Below are 23,618 nucleotides of genomic sequence, written 5' to 3' on the forward strand. Positions count from 1 at the left end.
TGAAATTAGAGGAATCTTACTTTATGCATAAATATGTTTTTTCTAATTCCAGTGCTATAGGAAAGTTGATCCAACTAATTGCTTCAAGAAACTTTTCGTCCTCCCAGTTCAAGTGCAAGTGCAAGCTAAGTTATTTTGTTTTCACTACATTCTTCCCTTTGGATTATTTTTTCATGTGACTTTAGGCATTTCATGTTACATTTGGGTGAAATGTTTTAAAGCATTAAAAGGGAAGATATTTTGAATATTATTGAAAGAGGGGAAATATTTTCATTTCCAAAATTCTTAGAGGGTGAGAATTTATTTCTCTAGTCATATGGGCATTATATTTGGGGAAAATATAAAATGTAATTACAAGGGGGTTTTGTTTTGCATTTGGTATTAAATATTAATATTTAAATGGATGATGTCATTATAAATTATTGAATATAAATATAATTTTAAAATGCAAAAATTATGGAGGTGATTAAGTTTGATTATACCTAATTCATGGGGGCCTTGATGATGAGTTTCCAAAGTTATATTCACCTACCAGTGGAATTTTGGGGATATGTCATTTTTTAGATTTTAGCATTATTCATGAGGATAACATATTTCCACTTTTAGTTAATTTGATAAAAATCATGGATTGCTTTCTAATTTAAGGGATGATACAAATTGTGGGTTCTTGAACCTATTTATACCCCTTTCCTTTGTATTTTCTAGTTAGCTTTTACATTCTACCTCCTTGTGAGTTCTTGCATTCTACCTCCTTGGAGTTGGAATTTTTCATCCTTGGAGAGTTAGTCTTGTTTGTAGCTCATGTCCTATATTGTGATGTAGTTTTTGAGCCTTTTCTCCTTCTAAAAGTAATATAAAAGCGATCTTCTTTGGCCCTGTTATGATTTTGGCATTGTCGTTTGAGAATTTTCAACTTTAAGTTAGTGTGGTGTAATTAATCCTTGGCTTAAGTTAAGTGTTTGAGAGGCATTTGAGAGATAGTTTTTGAGTTCAGTGTAGTTTGTGTGTAATCTTGGTTTAAAATTTGTGAACAAGTTTGCTTCGTTTGAACCTCACATATTTTTTAGATTTCATGCACTTAATATTAGTAGGATAAAGACTCAACTCTATTAGGGGCTTTATGGTTTCTTTGTCACCTTAGTCTGAAAAAGATAAGCTTATTCTTTTGATCTACTTTACTGTAAGCTTGAGGCAACTCATACTCCCACTAAATTGATGGCTAAATGTACCATCTTAAAATGGAAGTGCCCATCATTTAAGATGTTTTATCTCTTATCCTTTAGTGACGTTATAGACCATGGATGGATTCACTCTCAATCAACTATTGCTCCTATTTTTTCCTACATCTTTCATTTTCATCAATGTCGTGTCTAAGACCTCAGGGCTAACTCCTAGAAAAAACCTAGAATAAGTCAATCCGGGTTGATGTATTATACACCAAGTCAACCCAGGTAGACCTAGTCCCTGGGGATTTTGAGTCTCACGGCCAATTTTGTCTTTGGGGTTGCAAATTCATAAATTACCTTACCTGATCAGCATGTTTTGTTTTCACACCTAAAAAATAGTATAAAAGGAAGACTAGGCATCTCATTCTCACATCACTACACATCATGAGACATCATTACCATCAAGTTCAAGAAAGAATATTTTTATCAAGTATTCAAGGTATTCAAAAATTCAAGGATCCCTTGTGAGCATTTCCTCTTGAAGATCTAACATTTTGTTGGCCATCAAGGGAGGAGATCTACATTGAGGAAATTATCATATTATTCATTAATGTGAATTTACATCCATAGCTTCATGATGTGATTTTGATAGATCCATTACATTTGTTGATATTTCCTACATCCTTCATTGCAAATTCAAGATTGACAACACACAAGCATTACAAATCCTTATTGACAAGGGTTTCTTCGAGTAGGGTGAATTCTTATATTTGTCTTGATCTCCTTTCATGTTTTACATTTCAATTTCAAGGTTGATTTCTAAATCTAGGGCTTGACCAAGGCAAGCCCTTATCAAACTAAGAAAAAAAATAAGTTTATTTGTGTGTAAGGGTAGTATATATGAATTGTGATCATAGATCTTGAAACTACTTGTTGAAACATTTTTTAATAAGTTGGGTTGAATTCACTAATGTATCATTGGAACATGTCCATTTTCTTATAAAGTGTCTTGACACTTTCACCATGTCGATGTCTTTTTAGAGGCCTAAAAAGAACATTTTTTAGGTTTTCTGTTGTGATCATGAATTCGCAATTGGGATTTTATTCACATGTTTAAATCCATGCTTTTTGGAGAGAGAAGACATATTTATTTACAAATTTTGATTTTATAATTTATTCTTCATTTCACTTTTTATTCTAGATCTATTTCCATATCTTAATTGGGTTGATTGCATATACTTAACACTTAAATATATCTTACACTTCTCATCTAATCAATTAGTTCAATTTTACATTTACATTTATATTTATGTAATCAAACTTGACATTTTTCATGAAAAAGGAATTTCTTGTGTACTTCCTTTATGTAATATGGTTTTATCTTTGGCATCCCTTTACGCCTTTAGTTTTTGCTAATCCAACATGAGTTATATTAAGAGTTATGTTTGGAAGCCCCCCTTTCTTTTGTCTTTTGAAAGTTAGTGAGGAAGTAGTTAGTTAGTAGTTTTATCTCACATAGTTTATATTGTTTTATTCATTGCATCCATTTCACTCCTAAACAATAAGTAGTGTCAAGAAAAACCTAAGATCATTAATTTTTTTACCTAAATTAACCACAAATTAGTCTTACCAGTCATCATTTGAAGAAAGTGTTACAAAATAACATATGGAAAGTTTAATGCATCTATTTTAAAATCAAAAAGAGTATCCAAAAAGGTGATTACATGTTTTCTTTGATTTTTCAACAAGAATTTATGCCCAAAACATTGAGTTTTCTTCTCTAAACAAAATTTTTGCCTGAAGCATAACAGTTCATTTTTGGATCAGGTATTTTCAAACAACTAACCTTTTTTTTTAATCATCCAAATGGGTATTTGTAAATGTATATTATTTTAGGAATTAAGGATTTCATGAAGAGTTAAGACTTGATTTTTTGAGGGTAAGGACTAACAACCTTTTAGGCCTAATTTTGTATAAGATATGATGGTTGATAAATCTCTACTCATGAAAGTTGTCAAGGGTGTCAAGATGTTCCATTTAGTTTACTAGGGTGTCTTTGGAGTTGTTTGGATCTTGTCAACATTAGGAAGAAAAATTGTTATTTGAACCTATAAGTCAAGGTGGCTTGTGACATGGAAGGTTGCAAGTTGCAAGATGTAATAATGATGAGATTTTGTGGAGTAAAATGATGTGAAATTCTTTGTTCGGTAGTAAATTGTCAAAGAGATTTTTGTGGGGAGGAAAAGTTCCATAAGGATATTTTTCTTGTCTATGTTAATTGGAAAATCATATTAAGGTTGTTGATGATTTTAGGAGTTATGATTGTCATTGTTGGAAAACCATTGTCTAGGTGAAATCATCATTCTAGAGTTAGAGCAATAGGTAAACAAGTAAATACAACAAGGAAGAAAATATACTATACCAGTGAGAGGAGATAAATAGGTAAATTGAACACTATCAGTTAATGGGTCAAATGGAAGAGAAAAATGATGACGAAATGAACAAGTTAAGTGTTATCAGTACGGAGAAAAGTTTTACTATGGGTAAACTAATGATATCAATAAACAGGGAAAGAGGATAAAAGGAAAATAGACCTATCGATTAGTCAGCAGAAGAGGAAAAGGATAAACACCTTTGATAGAATGATCGAACCGATCATGTTACAATTAGATTCATTGAATGTGGACAAAAGGAGAATTTATCTGCATGGAGTAATGTGCCTAACAAAATAGTCAATGTAGATTTTTGAATAGATCTAAGTGAAGAATTCAAGGAAGGTTTAGCAAATGGAAATAAAATTATTTTCCACCTTGGGGATGAAAGAAAGATCTAGATGGAGCCGACATGATCAAAGTTTTTGGGAAGTTCGAGACAGATGGATTCCAAAGGAAGTTATGAAAGATTCCAAAGCCTTAATAAGGTTTTGCAAGAGAAAGTAAGAAGGATTAAAAGGAGACCAAGAAACATAAAGAAAAGAGAGAAGAGAGATAAGGATTTGAATGAGATTTTGGTGTAGAATCAAAGTGCAATCATAGATCTAATTATAAAGAGTCTATAGAAGGATTGAAGGTGCAAAGACAACATGGAATGGATTTGGACAGCTCTGGGAGAAAAAAATTACATGTCATTTCTATCTTGTTTGATTCCTAACAATATCAACAAGTGTTTGTGAAATCCCTTAATCAAGTAGTTCTTAATAGGAGTGAAAGTCTTTAACATGATTGATTGTAAATCCCTTAATCGGGTGAAAACTGTAGAAGTGGGATAGAATCTCTTGACAGAGTAGACTTTGATAGGATTGTTCTATATTCGAGCTTCTGGGTGAGATTGTGTAAGATTTTTTAGCATCAACGTTTCAGATCATACTCCACTATCCATCATCAAGATGTTAATGAGAGATCTAAGAATGTAGAAGAATGAATACAGAAGCTCATGGATTGTGGAAATCTATTGCAATTAATTTGATAGGATTTTTATCTATACATCTAACAATATATCAGTCACTTTTAACAGGGTGAGTCATGTAGAAGGTGACAATAGTAGCTCTTAACCAAGAAAACATCTTACTGCGGTGAAGAGTTATGGGTCTCATCCCTACCACAATTTTTCTCTATAACCAAGGGTTTTTGCAAGACCAAAAATATGGAGTTTTGTGTGTATGGGTGATTTTTTTATGGTTGTTTTCTTTATTGTTTTACATTTCAGCAAACAGGTAAATGGGTTTACATTGCAACAATTAATGGTTAATGAATATCAGATCTAGTATATGGTTAAATTTTAATTAGGTGAATTTTTTAGCAGTATTGATTCTCCCCTCACCCCCCCACCCCAAGTACTTACCTTTCCAAAATTGTATGAGGGGAATTTGAGCCCATTGTTATGAAATATGCCTAGTTGGCATTGAAAGTTATTTAAGTGTTGTGTGGTGAACCCAAGCCTTTGCAATGTTTACTTTTGCACTCTAGCTCATGATGCTATACAAAGTCAAGATCAAAATGTTTCTCCATTCCCATCTTAATATCCTAACATTCCTTCCAATTACCTTCATGATCCCAAACCTCCACAACAACCAATCATATCTATCCAAGCATTGACTATCAAAGAAAATCTTAAAATGGCATCCAAACTTGCACATCCAAAAGCTTAATGTTCTCTTAAGCCATCTTCTTCATGTATCTCCCATTTTTCCTTCGTATTTTGTTTAACCTTACCAAATCCTTCATCGTATATGTTTTATCCCACTTAAGTATCCCCATGCCACCTTTGACCTTGGTTTATCTTCTAGTTTTCCTATCTATCCATCATGTGCAAGCTTGGCTAAATGACTAGTACCATGGGAGTGGAAGAAAATAACATTTTAAACCAAATATCTAAACCAAAAAGGAAACACAAAAGAAATCAAAACTCTTCATTTCAGGAAACATAAAAGTTTAAGTTTTCACAAAATCTTATGTAAAATATTGATGTTGAACTAAGCTTGTTGCTTTCATAGTTAGCTTTCCTAATCTATTGCATGTTTATCATTATATTGACCTATTTTTGTCTTGATGGCATGCATATTTCTTATACCAAGCCTAACCTAGATATCTACGTTGTAATGGATGCACCTTTCCTACATTAGCTGCTACCTAGATCCATATTAAATTTATCCTTTTCGAAGGGATGTATTAGTTGTGTGGCTTGTTTATCACTCAATATTTTCACTTTTAGATTCATCTTTTCTATTTATCATTTTATCTTAATCATTGTAGCTTTTGATCTTTTTATCTTAATATTTGACTTAATTTAATCATTGTACTTTAATCGTTCATGATTTTTACCTTTGCTTTTTCACCTTTTTTGTGGAAACTCATGAAATCCTCCATCTTGATATTATGGTAGTGATTTAGGAATGGGGAATGTTCTTTGCTCCTACACTTATCTTGTTGATCTTCCTTTTTCAGCTATTTCAAGGAATCTCATGAAAGCCTCAATCTTGATATCATGATAGAGAGTGAAGAAGTCAACATAGTGATTGTTTTTTATCTTTCATTTGTATCTATGCTCGATGATCTGATAAAGAACATAACAAATAGCAAAGGTATGTGTCCATTTTTCATAATCCTTTTCCTCTATAGAAAATGCATTAAATAATTATATGGAAACATGAAGGTGATGGCATGAGAAGATGAAATAATTTATGGATGAATATATGTCTTTTTTTTATTTTTCATTACACTTGATTAAATTAATAATATTTTATTATTATTAATTAAATTTATTAATTAATTTTAATTCATTATCTATTTCCTCTAATAATTTAATAGTGTCATTATGTAATTATTTCATTGGCCTTTCCATTTATTATTAATTAAATAGTCTCGTTTTATTCATTTTTACCATTTTTATCCCTAAATTAATTATTATTTTTATTGTCAAACTAATTCCCCTCTTATAATTAAATAAATTTTTAAAATTATTTAATTAGATAAATATCTTCCTCCCAAATTATATAAATTTAAATTTTCACCTCTAATAAAAAAATATATTTTTTATTTGTTTATTACATGCATTGACACCCTATCCTATCTTTTCATCTCATCAATCAATGTGCATTATAGGTCTCACCCTTCTTTAATTTTACTCAATTGTTATCTTGTAATTTAATTCTCACCATTGATCAAATATGATGTGAGGCATATAATTAAGACATTTGATATCTCATTTTCCATCTAGCACATTTGAGTATCTATCATAATTACACCACCCTGGGGACAGGGGGTTGGCATAATGGGGTGACAAGTTTTCAAGATGGGGGAGTAGAGGGACCTTAATTTGGGGACAATGGGGGGACGATGATGAGGGATCGAGGGGGTTGTATATACTATACATATGGTACTTAAAATGCTAGTTATGAAAAGATGTATTACAAAGAAGATATAAAGAAGTAAAAAAGTAAATACTTGAACATTGCATTGAATTGGAACATCAAACATTGAACATAAATAGTCAAATCAGCAAATAGTCAACACCAGAATGGCCCCCCATCCTCAATGAAGGTGGCAAAATCTAGTGGCACCACTAGGGATGGGGGAACAGAGTCACCAAGTCGTTGGTGCATCCCCACCTCTGAGACATAGGGTAAAAAAAAGGGGGACGCATCCCCATGTGACTATGGTATCTATACTATAGTAAAGTTATCAAACATTATTGATTAAGAGCTAAAACTATCATTATCAAGCATTACCTACCTTATACTATCATCATCAAGCATCTATTATGATACTGTAATGCTACCACTAAAACAAAATAAATAAATATGAAACAATGAACAAGCATAATAAACCATAGAAAATATTATTATTTTTCTTTATTTAAACAACATATTACAAGAACAAGAACAATGATTGAGTCACTCTCAATTCGAAGACCTCAAAATAAAAGAAGATATCATCCAAATAAATTTCCATAACGATGTTAACACATAAAGAGTTTAGTACAATAATGAAGTACAATATCATTCTTAGACGTCTATGTCCAACATATGAACTCTACAAGTATCAAATTCTGATTCAAGAAGTAACTTCAACAGTCATCCTTAGCTACTTGTTATTCAACTTGAAACACCTGAAACACACACAAAAATGCAACACAACACAAAGAGGGCTCAGTACATACTGAGTTAAAAGACGTAGTCCACCTGCATACATGTTAGAATAAACATATACAAAACCATAATGCAGATATCGGAACCACATAACATAGTGCAATTCTAAAATTAATATGCAAGAAGTAACCATCTTCTTAACAATGCAAAATTAAACTCGCACTAAGAATAACCAGTAAATGAATCATATATATACTGAGGTGTCATCACTATGGTGCTAAGATATTGCATCTGTATATGGTAAGCTCATAGACAACACATAGTGGAATTCTCTATGGTATTCGTGAAATGACGAAATAGAGACTTGCCTTGTTCTCCGTACTTAACCTTGCTGGTTAAAATCATAGGTAAGGCCAATTATCTTTTGTATATAATTAACCCACCCAATTCATCTTTAAATTATCACTGAATTAATTAACTGAATAGGATAAATCGATATTCAGCCACCTCGATATACGTTCATTACAGCTATTCTTAAAATACACATCAAACAGATATTCTAAGAATGCACATGCAACGAATAACAGTCAGATTTCACATGATATTACATTCTTTATCTTTTAAAATCTCATCTACTACCAAACTAGAAAGTAAACTTAGGTTATTTTAACAACAGAAATAAATACTACAATATTACGATCTCGTAAATATAACTAAATTGTTACATCAGTTTAATGATATTTACCAATTGTAGTACTATACTACTTATTTCTACTGTTATAACAAACTAAACTTATCCTTCGAATTGGCCAAGATAATAATACAATGCACATATGATATTCTCACTTTGAATAACATATCATCAAACACGTATATCATAAATCTATATTTTCCATTGAAACAATCTCCAATTCAATATTGGACAGAAAAACATCATTAAATAATAGATTTCCAATTCGCACACATATAATTTTCATCTCAAAACATAATATAAATACTACTGGCATATCTAAAATGCTTCAAAACAAATCCAATAAAATCATGTCTAACAATTCCCAACAGCATACAGTTAACTAAATTTTTTTAACTGTGTTGTTGTTTTAAAACAAAAAGAACATAATCGATGATATTGAGTGTTCATACAAACTCATTTCCAAATTGCCAATTGCAAAATCTGACCCATGGACAACATACTTACTATTTAGAATCTCTGAAATACTAATAACTGGATGCGACACCAAATAACCTATTACCAGTTTACACAACCTCATGAACTGATATAAAGGAATTCGAACCATATAACAATGTTCAGACAGTGTATTGGCTATTATACATGGAAATTTTCAAACATTCAATAACCATAAAGATGCTATGCTAATAACATGTTAATTCAACATTGTTTTGGTTTCATACTAACTATTCAACAAAATGCCTCTACCCTCAACTACGGTCATGAGCCGATAATTTAAAGCAAACTCAAGACTGAGGCTGAGCCACTCACATTTTACTATAAAATACCAAGTGAGCCTGAGATATGGGTTCTCACAGAGCTCATCCCAATGGGAGCCCAAAACTTATTTGTTAATACACAACAGCCAGCAAGCTAACTGCCGCAACCATGTGTTTCTCACAGGACTCAACTCGATGGAAAACACATATTTGGAGCAAAGCCCAATTAAATATACATGTAGCAACATCCAAATTAATATCTCCATAACTCCACATTCAAAGGTGGATATATATAGAGCTAAGCATTGCACACCGTGCTATGCTCTGCATATACCCATCCTTGAGTGTAAATAAACATCATGTAAAACTGATAACCAGTTACAACATGCTAATCAATATCACAATGAAACTGTAAACAGAGAGAGAGAGAAAGTAGGGTAAGAAATTGCCCCTACGTTAATACTAAAGATGGAAAATACTTCTGCAATATAACTCGATGCCAAAGCCCCAAAAGCCAAGTCCAAAACTGGTAAGCAATCTCTACAATGCCAACACTCAAAACTCGCAAATGACTTCACAATGGGGTGAAGCAGAAGAACCCAACAAAACAACAGACAACTTCTGATGAGTAACTTCATCGAGCTTAACCAAATATGCAAGTTTCCTTTCCAACCAACACCCTTCATTATACCGATACCTCAGCAACAAGATCACAGATGTTAAACCAAACAAAGCAATGCGGCCAAGTTCCGGCCCAAATTCTACAAAAAACCCAACTTCACGAAAAGAAATGGCCAACCAAACCCTTAGTGCCATCATTCCTCATAAACAAGCATTCAATTCAACTACGACACTTCACAGGGCCGTGCACAAAACAGTTACAAAGCCACCACCATGTTTGGCTTTCAACACAATGAATATGTTTTTCCTCCATGACATTCGATACCCGTTTAGGGTTACATGATACTAAGAGGTAATTAAACCCTTTTAAAATAGAAAATGTTTATGCCAATCATTAGCCCCCTTTTAATAACAAATATATATATGAAATGCAAATTGTGGTTCTTTTAAATAACAGTTAATATGAGTCATGAAAACAAAACCATCTCAAGATTATAAGTATTTAGAAAAATTTAATCCCTTTACAGCATATGCCTATATGCTATACTGAAAACAAATCCAATGAAATAATTCAATCCCTTCTCAGTCATACGTACATAAATACAATGACAAATTCTAAATATATTTATACAGCATATTAACATTCAAATTAAACATACAATATATTTACTTTCTTTTCAAAGCATTCAAACACGGAATGCAGTTTACATTGGGTTAAAAACATAATGAACATAATCGATACCCAATCAACATGCAAATATTTATATGCCAATTTCAAATCACAAAATCCTAAATTTCATTCACTACTATTAAAATAGTTCTAAACAGAAAATAAGTTCAGCATAAGTCTCATGTTTCAAGGACAGTAATATAACCAAGTTCTTCAGAAATACAAACACAACAACTGAAAGGAACTTATAACAAGGTCCTAATTTGCAGAAAAACCCGAAGTAGTAGTCAGGCATGACAAATACAAAATCTCAAAATTTACAAAAACACTATCTAAAGTATTATTTAAGTCTCCTATTGTCTTTTGTTTTGGTATGATGAATAGATCTTAGATATTATTTTTATGTTTATTACGAATTGTGAGTTTAGATCTTACATTACATTGTTCCTATTCTTTGTTATTTACATTTTGACTTCATGCATACCATTAAAAATGAAACAACAAAATTTAAAAATATATACAAAAATAAATTTAAAATTTTATCAACATATTTTTTTTATTAAAAATATTATCTATTTCTACAAAACTTTATTCAGTATGCCACCCAAATTTTCTCAAGTAATTTATTTTTAATTTACAATTTTTAAAATGAATGTCTTCTCCATAAAATCTATCTTATATGTCAAAGTATTATAGTGGGAAAATAAAGCCTACATTAATAGAACATGTAAAGCTTGACAGTCACAGTCACTCTCAAACAACACATTCTAAGGAAGAAATTAAGCATATTTAACACGTTTAATTTAGAAATCAAGTCTTAGTGTCTGAAAATTACACAAACAAGAGAAAATAGAAAAGTATATAAATAAGACCATCTGTAATAATAAAAAACTAAGATACATTATATACTCCAACTATCTAGATGTGAACATATACAACCTTAAGGAACAGGGTTTTGGAGAAACTATCTACAAGAATTTAACATTTTTTACAAAAAGAATTCATCTGTGGACTTAAAAAGCCTCAAGTCTTTGAAGTACAGCCTATATACACATGGATTGACTTCTTTTAATTGAATGAAAGTAAGATTACAAAGAATTGCAATTACACTGGCGAATTTTTTATGACACAATTCACAATTTTCAAATAGGATATCAGTAATGCTTATTTGTCTGTTTTTCTAGTAATCACCTTGACAAAGCAGCAAGCTCGGCCTCTCATGTCTGACGCTCTCATCACACCCTTCTTCGCCATTTGGTGATTATAGAAAGCTGCCACATTGATCAAAATGAAGCCAATTTAAGCACTGAAATTACAAGGTTTACAAAACATTATATTTTATATTTTTATTTTTATTTTGCTGTTTCTAGATTTTTTTTTCCATTAGTATTTTAGACTACATTCTATAATCTATCATCAAAATGTTAGAAAGTTTCAAGAATAAAAATAAAATAATAGAATCTTTTAATTTCTTAATAATAAAAAACAAACTGTGATCTAAAACACAAATATATAAACAACGAATTGTAGAAAATTGTTATCATTTAACTCACCTCATATAAATGAATGAACATTGAACAAATAACCCCATAGTCCATGAACTGGACCAGGAAATAAATGATTTATCAAAGCCTGTATTCAAAAGGTTATTCTTTCTTCTAAATTGCACTTCAAATTTCAATGTAATCAAATTCCCCAAAGAGCCATCCGTGCCCATATGAGTATGATTACAACAGCAGCTAAAACTGCAACGGGCATCCATTTTAGTGCCACCTTCTGCAAATATGAAATCAGGCCGATAAGATTATGTCTCCAAAGAATGAATGAATATGTGAGTTTCGTCCAAGAGACTGTTTTTTATTGTGAAAATAAATGTATTGTTATTTTTATTTTTTTTAATTGTGATTTTTTTAATTAACGTTTCAGATTACACTCTGTGATCTGGAATGTTGATTAAAAAAATTACACAATCAAAGTGTGATCATATCAATGAAAAAAAAGTTACACAATTGAATTCAAAAAAGAATAACAATTGATTTCATAGATTGTAGAAAAATACTTGATCTTAAAACAAATGTAATTTTTTTTTCGTTTTCCCTTTCCCTCAATTACTATAAAAAACAAACCTTAAAAACAGAGCCTAGAAAGATAGATTTAGAAATGGGTTTCATAAATCAAATCCAGATCAAGCAATAATTGAAATTCATAAAGAAACGATGTTGAAGATAACTACCTGAAGTATATCCGAGCCCTTAATTGCCGACTCGATATCAATGGATCCTCTAGTAGACACAAGATTTGCTTCTGCCAAGTTATGCAGATCAGTTACTTAATTTGGTAAAAACTTCCATACCAAATGATAGGTGGCGTGGATATAGCACAAAAATATCACTTACCCTCATTTTTTTCTCCTTTGCCAACAATATCACTGAAGTCCTTCATCACAATCTGTTGGACTTGAATTTGATCATTGTTGTTTAGCTTTGACAGGTTTCTCTGTGTCCTGGTATCCAGATAAAGCTTTCTGATTCTTTGGATGATTGAGTCTATTTCCAGTTGCAGAGTCATCATGTAATTAGTTGGTCAGATATTTATTTCAAGAAAGAGTTATGGGGCAAAGATAACCTCGCAAAATTTCAATTGATACAAGATATATAGTTAATCTATTTAGATTTTAATCTATTTGAAATGTAAATTTTTGTTTCTAAATTTGTGTATGTTTTTTTAGTATCAACGTTTTGGATCACATTTCGTGATAGATTAGAAAACATTGATATTCAAAAAAATCATACACAAGTAAATTCAGAAACAAAAATTTATAAAATATATAATTTTTTAAACAGATACTAAGCTCTCAAATAGTTCAACAGGAAGATGAAAAACTATAAACCGAAAAAAAAAGTTATTTTTGCAGACGAGGATAAACTAGAGGGTATGTGAACTGGAAATGACCTATTCGTAATTAAAATGCTGCAATATCAGATTCGATGTTCATGAGACTATTGCTACATATAAATCGAAAATCCGAAGGTAAGAAAATTTGATTTTTTCAAACAGACAAAGAAACTGAGGGTATCTTAAATCACTATTGAGCCCATAAGACTGAAGAAAAACCCACTCTGGCCATGTCGATCTTAAGCTTATAATTTTATCTGCCTCTACAAAAATTAAATATGACTGCATTAATACCCTTGCTATTCCATCAGGGAATATAAACATGTTCTCTTGTCCTGATGATGGATCATGTAGTATGATCCGAAACGTTGATGCTAAAAAAACTCACACAATCTAATCCAGAAACATTGCTCACATACTAATGGATTGTGGAAATCTGATTATGTTAAATGTTTTTTTAGTGTTTTTGAATTTGTGTATTTTTCATCTAACTTTTTAAACCACATTTTATCAGTGTTTAGAAATAAAAAAGTGATAATAAATCACACAATATAATCTAAAACATTGATTAAAATATTCACAATCAAAAATTCATAAATCTTAACAAGATATATTATGAATTGTAGAGACAACAACACAAACAAAAGTATAATTTCATATGCTCTGAATATATGAACAGTTTACCAAGCTTGTTGAACTTGCCTACTATACATATGCGTTTTAGGGACAGTTTTGAGGTAATTGAATGAGCTTAAGCTCCCAAAAAAGAAATTCAATTTTCATTTTAACTTCTATACTCCAATTCATGTATCCATGAGGGTCTCTGGTGGAGGAAAATTATATAAAAATAATAATCTACTTTATCATCTTCTTACCAATTTTCCTGTTAATTTATTTAGGTTTCTTGAATACATTCACGATATAGAATCATACTAATTCACTTTTCTGAGTAGCAAAAGCGCAAGAGATTGTTCTTCAATTAAATTTAAATAAGGTTTGTTATCTGGATGTTATCTAAGAATTCAATAAACATTATTTGCATTCTTTAAATAAAGAAGATATAGATTTTAGAGGCATCAGATTTTCACAGTTCATAATGATTAGCATACATAGTTTCTATATTAAATTGCATTTGCATCACAGAATGGACTACACTTTATTTCAGAAACATAACTGGGTAAGATATGGATTTGGGAATTGAAGGTTGACTTCAGGTGGTCTGCCACGGATCTATCAAGATTTGTTAAGTACTGTTCCTAAGCCTGCCCTGCCCTGCCCTGCCCTGAGCTTTCTTTCACCATGTAAAAATTCATGGATCAGTTAAGGCTTGATTGAGCCTCGCAACCTTGTGCAATAAGGCACCAACATATTAACAATGAGTTGTTCTCGGGTAGATGAGTTGGCTTGAGGTTGTGGGTCGTTCCCCATTGTCTCGAATTCAAATTTCTCCTGAGTTTAAGAGGTGAAACATCTTGCAAACAGTTGATCTCACCCATGAGAGACTAATCTCGCCCTAGCTACCATCGACCCTAGTCATTGCTGAGCTAGGTCACGAGGATACCTTATGTAAAAAAAAAATGAGTTGTTCTCTATCCTGTAGTCTGGAATTTGATTTTCCATGGGCTAACATTAAAAAGACAAACGATATTCTATTACTTCATAGATTGACCAAGTATTACATATTTCAGCATCAGTTTCCATAAAAAAAACTTACATAGTAGGGAATGTTACTCACCGAATTTGATAAAAGAATATGGTTTTGATGCAGTTTCTATTTGTGAGCGATGAAGCTTCCCAAATTCTCTTTGCAAGTCCTCCAAATAGTGAAAAGCAAGCTTCCTTGGATATGATTGATGACACAGGGTAATATAGCACACACCATCCTCAATAATATAGCTTTTCTCAATGAATTAAGGCAAACATTTCATTACAGAACATAAAATGAAACTGAAATTACACCATATTCAATAATATACCTGTCATCAATTAATCAAGGGAAACATTTCATTACAGCCCATACAATAAACTGATCGTAGGGTGCCTAGTTGGGTATGAGTATGCAAGAATAAAACATACAAACTCATTGGCACTCAAGAGGAAAAAAATATAGCCAGGCAAGAGTCTATAATACAATGATAATTTGTGAATCTTTCATTTAGTAGATTTTAACTTGAATTTACTCAAGATTAACACATAATAATAATTAATTTCAACAAATACTAATAACTAATCTATGGCCATTAGCTTAAAAAATGATGGAAATGAGATTAATCTGAACAATGAATCAAGAAAAACCAATTATGAAGGATACTGAAAGCAATAAGGTTCAATCCTGAGGGACATTCTGGAAGCTCCATTTTGGCCTTCCGAGATGAGCTTGAACAATTGCTTGGCCTTTTGCTTATAAAATTCAAAATCATTGTGTTCACGAAAATGTTCCAGGCCTTCTGCAAGAGGCAGTCCATCACTCACTCGAGCTATCATTGTCAGCTTCACCATGATTTTGTTTCAGCTGTAAAACAAATTTTATGACTTTTATTCAAACTGCCCTGTATTACGCCACAGCTCTGATAGCACGCCTTGAATTTGGGTCTCTGCAAATCATGTGAAAAACAGGGCATAATTTGAAGTTTTTAAGCAGTTGTTGGAGGAAACGTTGAAGAGGAGGAAAGTAGAATGGAAGACCGACCAGTACTCTTAATCTGCCGAAAGTAAGGGATTGCAAACAAGTAAAGGTGCCTGCTAATAAGGGTTGAAATTTTACGGTAGATAAACAAAGGAAAAAGGAATATCTTGTGAGGGTTTTTTTTGGGTAAACTGCCATGTCGTGTTGCAGGGTATGAACGAATGAGAAAAGAATAGAATAATTCGTTACTTTTCCTTGGCTGAATACCTTTTCAAAATGACGGCTTATCCCGCCTATTCTTTGCATTCGAATAATTAGGTCAAATTAATTGGGAAATACAGAATTTCAAATTGCATGCTTAGGCTGGGGTCTTATGGGCACCCACTTAAAAATATAGCGCTTCTGCCGCTCACAAAAAATGAATATTTAAAAAGGCAAAAGTTCTATGGATTTATATATGAATTCACTTCAAAACAAAAAAATTATTCTTAAATTCATAGAAGTTGGTTGTCTTATGAATTTCAAAAATAAAAATTATATTTCTTCATAAATTAGTTTAGTGAGATTATTCCATTTTGGTGGGGAAATGAAGAGTAGGTTGTTGACAAATGGCATAATTCTTTGGTGGGATTATTTGCACTCCCACACCATTTTGCCCCACTTAGGCAAGGGTCTCATGGGAGTCACTTGGGCTCTATTTTCGTGGAACAAGTAGCTCCATGATAAAAAGACTTGGGGGGCTAAAGGTTTATTTGGAGTCTTTTTAGGCTCAAAGTAAAAGCTTCGACTTTTTAGCCCCTTCATTTGAGTAGGTGAAAATGGGGTGGGGCTAGAATTAGCTCCACCGGCTTAGGGATTTTTTTCGCCACATGTCAACAATCTATTTATTATATTAAAACTTAAATAATGATAGTAATAAAAATCAAAACAATGACATCGTAAATTTAAATTTTTATATTGATTTTCATGGGACTTCTAACTTCCCTAAATTTAGGAGTTTAAATTTTAAAGATAAGACAAACTAAAGGAAGTCGTGGAATCACTCAACTTTAAATAGTTATGAAAACTCTAAGTAGTCACCCGCTCTATTTTTTAGGAAGCTCCCTCTATAGGACCAACTTTAAATGAAGAGAGCTAAAAAGTTGAAGCTTCTATTTTATAGGAAAATATTCTAAATAAACCTTTAGCCCCCCTTAAAAAATTGTCATGATGCCACCTCCTCCACTAAAATAGAGCCCAAGCTCCTCCCTTAGGACCCCTGCCTTATTGATGCTTATTGATCCAAAGCATGTGGGAAGAGTTATGAGAATGACTCTGTAAAGTGTTTGAAGAATTGAGATCATGTTTCAATTATGAGTTTGATTAAAAATTTATTAAATTGAGTTTTGATAGGAATATATTAATGTTGGAAAAGTATCAAACAAAAATAAATTAATTTTCTTTATTTTCAATGGTCACAATTTAGGGTCTAAAGTGTGTTAGGTATCTTTATAGTGATCTTTGAAGGCATAGTTTAAGAGGCTAAAATTAGATTTCTTCAAGAGCTTTCTAAGGTTTAAGTTATTTAAGATCTTTTGGTGAATTCTAAGAAGGTAAGAGCCTATAACACAATGGTAAATTGTGAGCTAAAGTGATAATCTTGCAAAGTTAAAATTCCAAATATATGTATAGAACTCATTTTAATTAAGTCGATTAGAAATTCTACTACATACATCTCATCCATTTTTATATATAATCCAAATTTTTGTATACCTTGTATTGTTTATCAAATTCATATCACCTATATTTGTAAATATGGGCTAATTAAATAAAATTAATCACTATACTATTAATATGGTGCTCTATAAAAGGATATAAATATTCATGAATTTGATATAAAGATTGATTTTTTTAGAATAGTATGAAAAATGTAGTGGTTGTTTAATTGGAATAGTTCCTTGTAGATATAGGAAATCTATAAGATTTCATGTTGTTGATATTTTCATTATGCCAAACGTTATGTAGATTGAAATTCATAATTCAAATGAAAATGTTTTGGGAGAGATTGTCAAATCAATAAGGTTGAAATATGGTTGAACTACGTCCTATATAGATAACTTGTATAGCTTTGTAGATGACTATATGTAAGAGTATTTTTTCAGTTATGAATCTATATTCTTAAAGTGTGATTTACTTTCAATATATAAATTAATTACACTCACAAGTGAAAAATTGGAAAAGGAAAGTTAGAATATAGATTTACTCACAATATATGAATTCATTATTCAAATGAATGTAATACATAGGCCCATAACTAGAATTTACAAAAACACTTGTCAAGTGAGAAGGGACAAGAAAGTTTGAATTTGAATTTGAAGATTTAAAAGTTATGTTCAATCTTGAGTTATGAGGAAATATAGTAGGTTGATCTTAAGTGATGTATAAATGGATGGGCTACTCAAATTAAAATTAGATTTGTGAAATTATGGAAAGTAGTATGAATAAGTAACTAAAACATAAAGATTTTAAAATTTGAATAAAACTAAAGTTGAATATATAGAAATATTAATAAATAAAATTGAAATGATTTTTTAAAAAATTAAATAATAAACCAAATTTTAACATTATAGAACACATCTCAATATATAATTAGAATAAGTGTTCTATCAAAAAAGAATAAAAATTAACATATGTACATAGTACTAACATAAAAGAAATTTAGGTACTTTATATGGAAGATAGTTTTGTCTTCTTGTTGTCTTCCTATCTCTTATTAAACATTGTACTTTATATGGGAGAGCTTGAATCCTTCCTTGTGATAGTTAGAAAGTATGAGGTAGATGACATTTTTTAATTCACAATATGCACCTTATTCTTCAACCTGAGACTAAGATATACCAAATTGCTCTATGAATTAATCTTTGATAAATTTGTGGTGCTTCATCTAGCTTCAAACTTATAATTTATGAGTGAAACAAACTCTATAATAGTAGGAAAGGGTGAGTATGGGTTCTGAATCTGAAAATGAGTGAAGTTATGGTAGATTGGGAACTTCGACTAATGTAATCACCCAAAAATGGCCATCTAGACTATGAGCCCCCTTTCTAGCATTTTTGCTTGACTTATCCATTGCTTATTCTTGATAAAATCATCAATTTGCTATTTATTCGATTATAACCTATGGTTTGACCACTTTATTCTAAGTCTTTTATTTAATTGAAAGAACTTGCTCCATTTTAATTAAATAAAATCTCCAAATCCCACTTATCCTAAGTGTGCACATGAAAAACATTATTCATATTTTAAAAATAAAATAAAAGGTATTTGTATCTCACATGAGGGGCACAATTTTCTATGTGAGAGGAATCTTATTTTTAAAATAGGTTTAATTCTCCTCCTCACATATTTTTCCTCTTAAATTCAACCGTTGATCTTGCTTAGGTGAGATTCTTGTGCACATGGATCACTCAAGATGCATTCTCCACCCTTGATTATGCCTCTTTTGCCTCTTAATCTCAACTGTCCATTTTCCTTTAAAAGGAGGCTCTCTCCTCATTCTCTCAAGCTTAAATTCTCATGCTAACATTATAATGCATGTTTTCTTGGTGACTTTGGAGCTTTGAAGGAGTTTAAGCATTCTTGCACTTGCATTCTCATACTTGCATCATGGCATTCTTAGTTGAGTCTTATCTATATGCTCTAGCTTAGATCACATAGTTTAAATAAGAGACTTTGTAAATCTCTTTGTTGGCTTGCATTTCATTTAGTTTAGCTTGTCTTTTCATTACATCCATCATTGATTCTTGGATATTGACACTCTTGCCTCTACGCTTTCAATCTTACATTCTATGGTGCACTTGCAAGGGTTTCCATAAGCTAGGTTCATTTGAGAGCCACCATCTCATAGTTTTTGCACATCATAGATAGGAATCTATAAGTCGCCTCTCAAGATGCTCTTCATCATGGGTATTATTGAGAATAAGGGTAAATAGAAGTGCATCGACATTTTTTTTCATACATTTTTTGCGCCCACCCTAGGGCTCAAACCCACATTTTAAGCTCTATTTTCTTGAATTTTTTTTAGTTTAGTAGTTTAACTTGCTTGTATTTTAGTTGCATGTCTCAATTTTGGTTTTTCATATCCTCTTATTGGATCTAATCAAGTGGTTTTTTAGGATTATTTCTTTGGTTTTAAGGCTAACCCTTGTGCTGGTTGAGTTGAAAGCCAAAACTCTAGGTTTTGAAAGATTTGATCATATCTTCCAAACAACTTGGAATTCATATCTTAATTTTTTTTGCGGGTTAGCATTGGATCAAAGACGACTCAAGACAAAATTCATTGTTTTGTTGAGTTGATTTGTGTGAGTTATAATTTCTTTCTTTCTTTTTCATGAAAAAATATTTTTGGGCACAAACCAATAATTTTTTTGGAAAATTTTACATTTTTTAAAAGGTCTTAGAATTCTAGAGGGGGTTAGGTGTTTGTGTTTTGAATTTAGATGTCATATTAGGGCTCAATAACTCGATTTACAAAAATTAGTCCATTTTGAAAAAATGGGCCCCTGGAGGACAAATTAAGAGATATTCCCAAAAAAAATTGCATTTTTGGAAAATTGTCTAGTTTTTAGTAGGGGTCTCTTCTTTAGATTTTGATTTTTGGGCCTGAAATAATATCATACAAATCTAATCTTGTTGACTAGGTCAAAAAATGAAAAACAAAAAAATGCATTTTGGTGATTAGCTTGCACTTTATTTGCACAAAGTTCAATGCATGATATGAGTTGTCACTTCATTTGGAGTCAAATGGCTCAATATATTGCAATTGAATTTTCCTAATTTTTCATGATTTCATGCACTTGACTGAAGTTTGTGAAGGCAACTTGGAGGTTAAAGGAGTAAAATGTGGAAAAATTAGAAAGCGTAAAATCAAGGTGTTTTGTTCCAAACCTTCTTATTTGAATTGTAAAAAGTGATCATTGTATTCTTTTTCATTGTAAAATCATTTTATTTTATTTTATCAACTTGTTTGGTGTGTCTTCCTAATATTGAAAAAGGGGCTTAAAATCAATCGTTCACATTTGGATTTGGTCTTACAATAAACCCCTTTATCTATTGATTCCCGAGGTTTTCTTGTTTATGTTTTCTTCTTGCATCCTTCTTAAGGAGTTTGAGGGGAACATAAATAAGGGATCTTGCTTTTTATTTTAGGGGTCCTACCTAAAGAAGTGATCACTCTAGGGGACAACCTCAACCCCTGTGTTTCGACAAAATATAAATAGCGTGGTTTAAATCTAAAGGCAGGCCTTTTGGAAGTAGCAATATTGTCAATTTTGGCTAAGCCCCAAACAAAATTATACCTTTGGGAAATGAATGTGAAGATTGGGTTATCTTTTCCTCCCGATTGTTTGGCATTATTCTCTTTCATCTACAAAATTGGGCCTCGTGTACCTTGTGTATATCAAGGACATCCCCTAGTTGAGCTTGTGCATACTTGTAGAAACTTGAATAGGTTGTTGGTGTGTTTGATGTGCTTAAATTTTTAAACCCTTCCCCACTTGGAACATGCTTTCGTTGTGTATTTTTAATCTCTGAGCCTTAGAAAAAAGTTTTCCTTTTAACATGCTTTCATTGTGTATTTTTATTCAAAAATATCCCAAAAAAACCATAAAACTTCAAAAAGAAAAAAAAAAATCAAAAATTAAAAGCTCAAAAAAGTCCATAACATATTCCTCCAAGTTAAAGCATCAAGTCTTAACATTTGCTTGTGTTTCTTACTAAGGGGAGTTTTATTATTTGACTTTTCTTTGCTATGCTCTAGTGTTTGAACTTGCCTAAAATGGCTCTTTAATCTTAGCATCTAGGTCTTTTCCACCTTATTTGTCTATGTTAACATACTAGGACCTTCTTTTTGGTTGAAAGGGTTATCTTGATCTCTTGATTGCTTTCTTTGATTGAGAAAGTTATTCACTTCTCATCTCGATTTCTCTATCTTCTTGGTTATTTGGCTTCTTTCCTAGCTCTTGAATTGATTAACTAGTGTTGTAAATTGCTTGAACACTTTTCTTGACAAGTCACTCTTTCATTGCTATCTCTACTTTGACAAGTGAGCACTCTACCTCTTTAGTTTGGACATCAAGTTATCTCGTGTCACCTTATTAGCTTCCTCTAGTCTCCTTCATGCTTGACTTTCTATCTACCACTATGGGCTCTAAACCTTTTTTCTTCCAAATTTCAACCACCTCTTAGATGATACTGAATTGCTTGATCTCACTAGGAAATTACAATGCATGCATGCTGCATATAACAAGCTAGCAGAGATAGATGATCCTATTTACCTTAGACTCACTGAGGACATGATAAAATCACACTCAATTTTTAAAAATGGTAGAGAAAATAATGACATCATCACATGAACTTCCTTTAATCCCTCTCCACACATGTAAGTCATTTTCTTCAAGGCCACATTCACCTTCTTCTTATAGGTCTACACACTCTATCTATGAATCAAACAAACCAAATAACTCTAGAGGAAGATTTTGGGCACCTAGAGCTAAATGTGATTTTACCCTTTGGGAGACTAATATTATGTGGTGATCAAGACCTTACTTGCAAACAAGATTATCAATTTACCAAACTCTAGACCTTATGAACCCATGGTAAAACCTCCATGCTGGAGAGATGATCACTTTTGCAATTACCATAGAAACAAAGGTCATAAAACTGAAGATTGTATTGAATTGAAAGATAAAATCCAAGATCTTATTGATGATGGGATTGTTGATGTTATAACCCCTATCGAATCATGTGACGAAGATGCTACTCTTGAGTAAGATCAGATTGATTAACCTATGTCTAGTGATGGTCTTCTTGACACATCCACTTCTTCCAAAACTCATGAACTAAAACTTCAAAGAATTTGAACATGCCTCCATCAAACAAGGAACTTAATACTTTCTATATTGATTATGCCTACCCTTAAGGGCTACCTATAAAAGAAACTCAAGCTAATATTCACTTGGCTGCAAACCATTTCCATGCTACTAAGACTAAATATTCTCAATCTTTATGTGGTGTTATGCCTACTATGCCCTCTCTTTCTAATCTTTTACCATCTCTTCAAGATCCTATCATGTAAATTTTACATTTTCCCTTGTCCTTAGAAGTGGATCCATGTTAAGAGGACTCTCAAAAAGCTAAAGATATAAATGTCAAGAAATATCAAGACCAAGAATCACTTCATCTCCTTCAAGATCTCACTCCTCCATATATTGTGTCTTTTCCATCTCTCAAGCATTATGAAGACACCACTTCCAATACTTCTAATGAGATTATTGAAGATCAAGAAAAATTCACTATGCCTATGGGTATGTGCACCAAGTTGTGGTGCCAAAAAGGTGACAACCTTTTTTTTTTTTTTTCAATTTTCAATAGCACATACGCACTTTTTTTTTTAAAAAATGTTATAAGTGGGTTGCATACCCGCAACCCATTCATTTTAACTCTTTTTTTTAACCTCTCCTCACAGTAGCACGTACATGAATTGGAGAAAATCAAACTTTTCACCACTCGCCTTGCCAATATGCCTCCTCACCAGCGAAATACGAGATCACGAGCATGCCGTATGTG

The 23,618-nt window shown here is 31.8% G+C and overlaps 1 protein-coding gene across 1 annotated transcript; it reads right to left on the reverse strand.

Moving 5' to 3' along the window:
- Positions 1-11,370: 11,370 nt before the first annotated feature.
- On the reverse strand, positions 11,371-16,072 carry LOC149534026 (25.3 kDa vesicle transport protein SEC22-1-like). The gene is made up of 6 exons (XM_089803667.1): positions 15,699-16,072; positions 15,123-15,283; positions 12,889-13,038; positions 12,726-12,796; positions 12,046-12,268; positions 11,371-11,763 (listed from the first exon to the last, which is right to left on the reverse strand). Exons 1-5 carry the CDS (start codon positions 15,884-15,886, stop codon positions 12,179-12,181), a joined length of 660 nt encoding a protein of 219 aa, XP_089659793.1. The 5' UTR covers positions 15,887-16,072; the 3' UTR covers positions 11,371-11,763; positions 12,046-12,178.
- Between the last annotated feature and the right edge of the window lie 7,546 nt (positions 16,073-23,618).

Source organism: Cupressus sempervirens, chromosome 10 (assembly GCF_028749045.1).
Source record: "Cupressus sempervirens isolate cs-2001-9-10 chromosome 10, ASM2874904v1, whole genome shotgun sequence".
In the NCBI taxonomy this organism is placed as follows: Eukaryota; Viridiplantae; Streptophyta; class Pinopsida; order Cupressales; family Cupressaceae; genus Cupressus; species Cupressus sempervirens.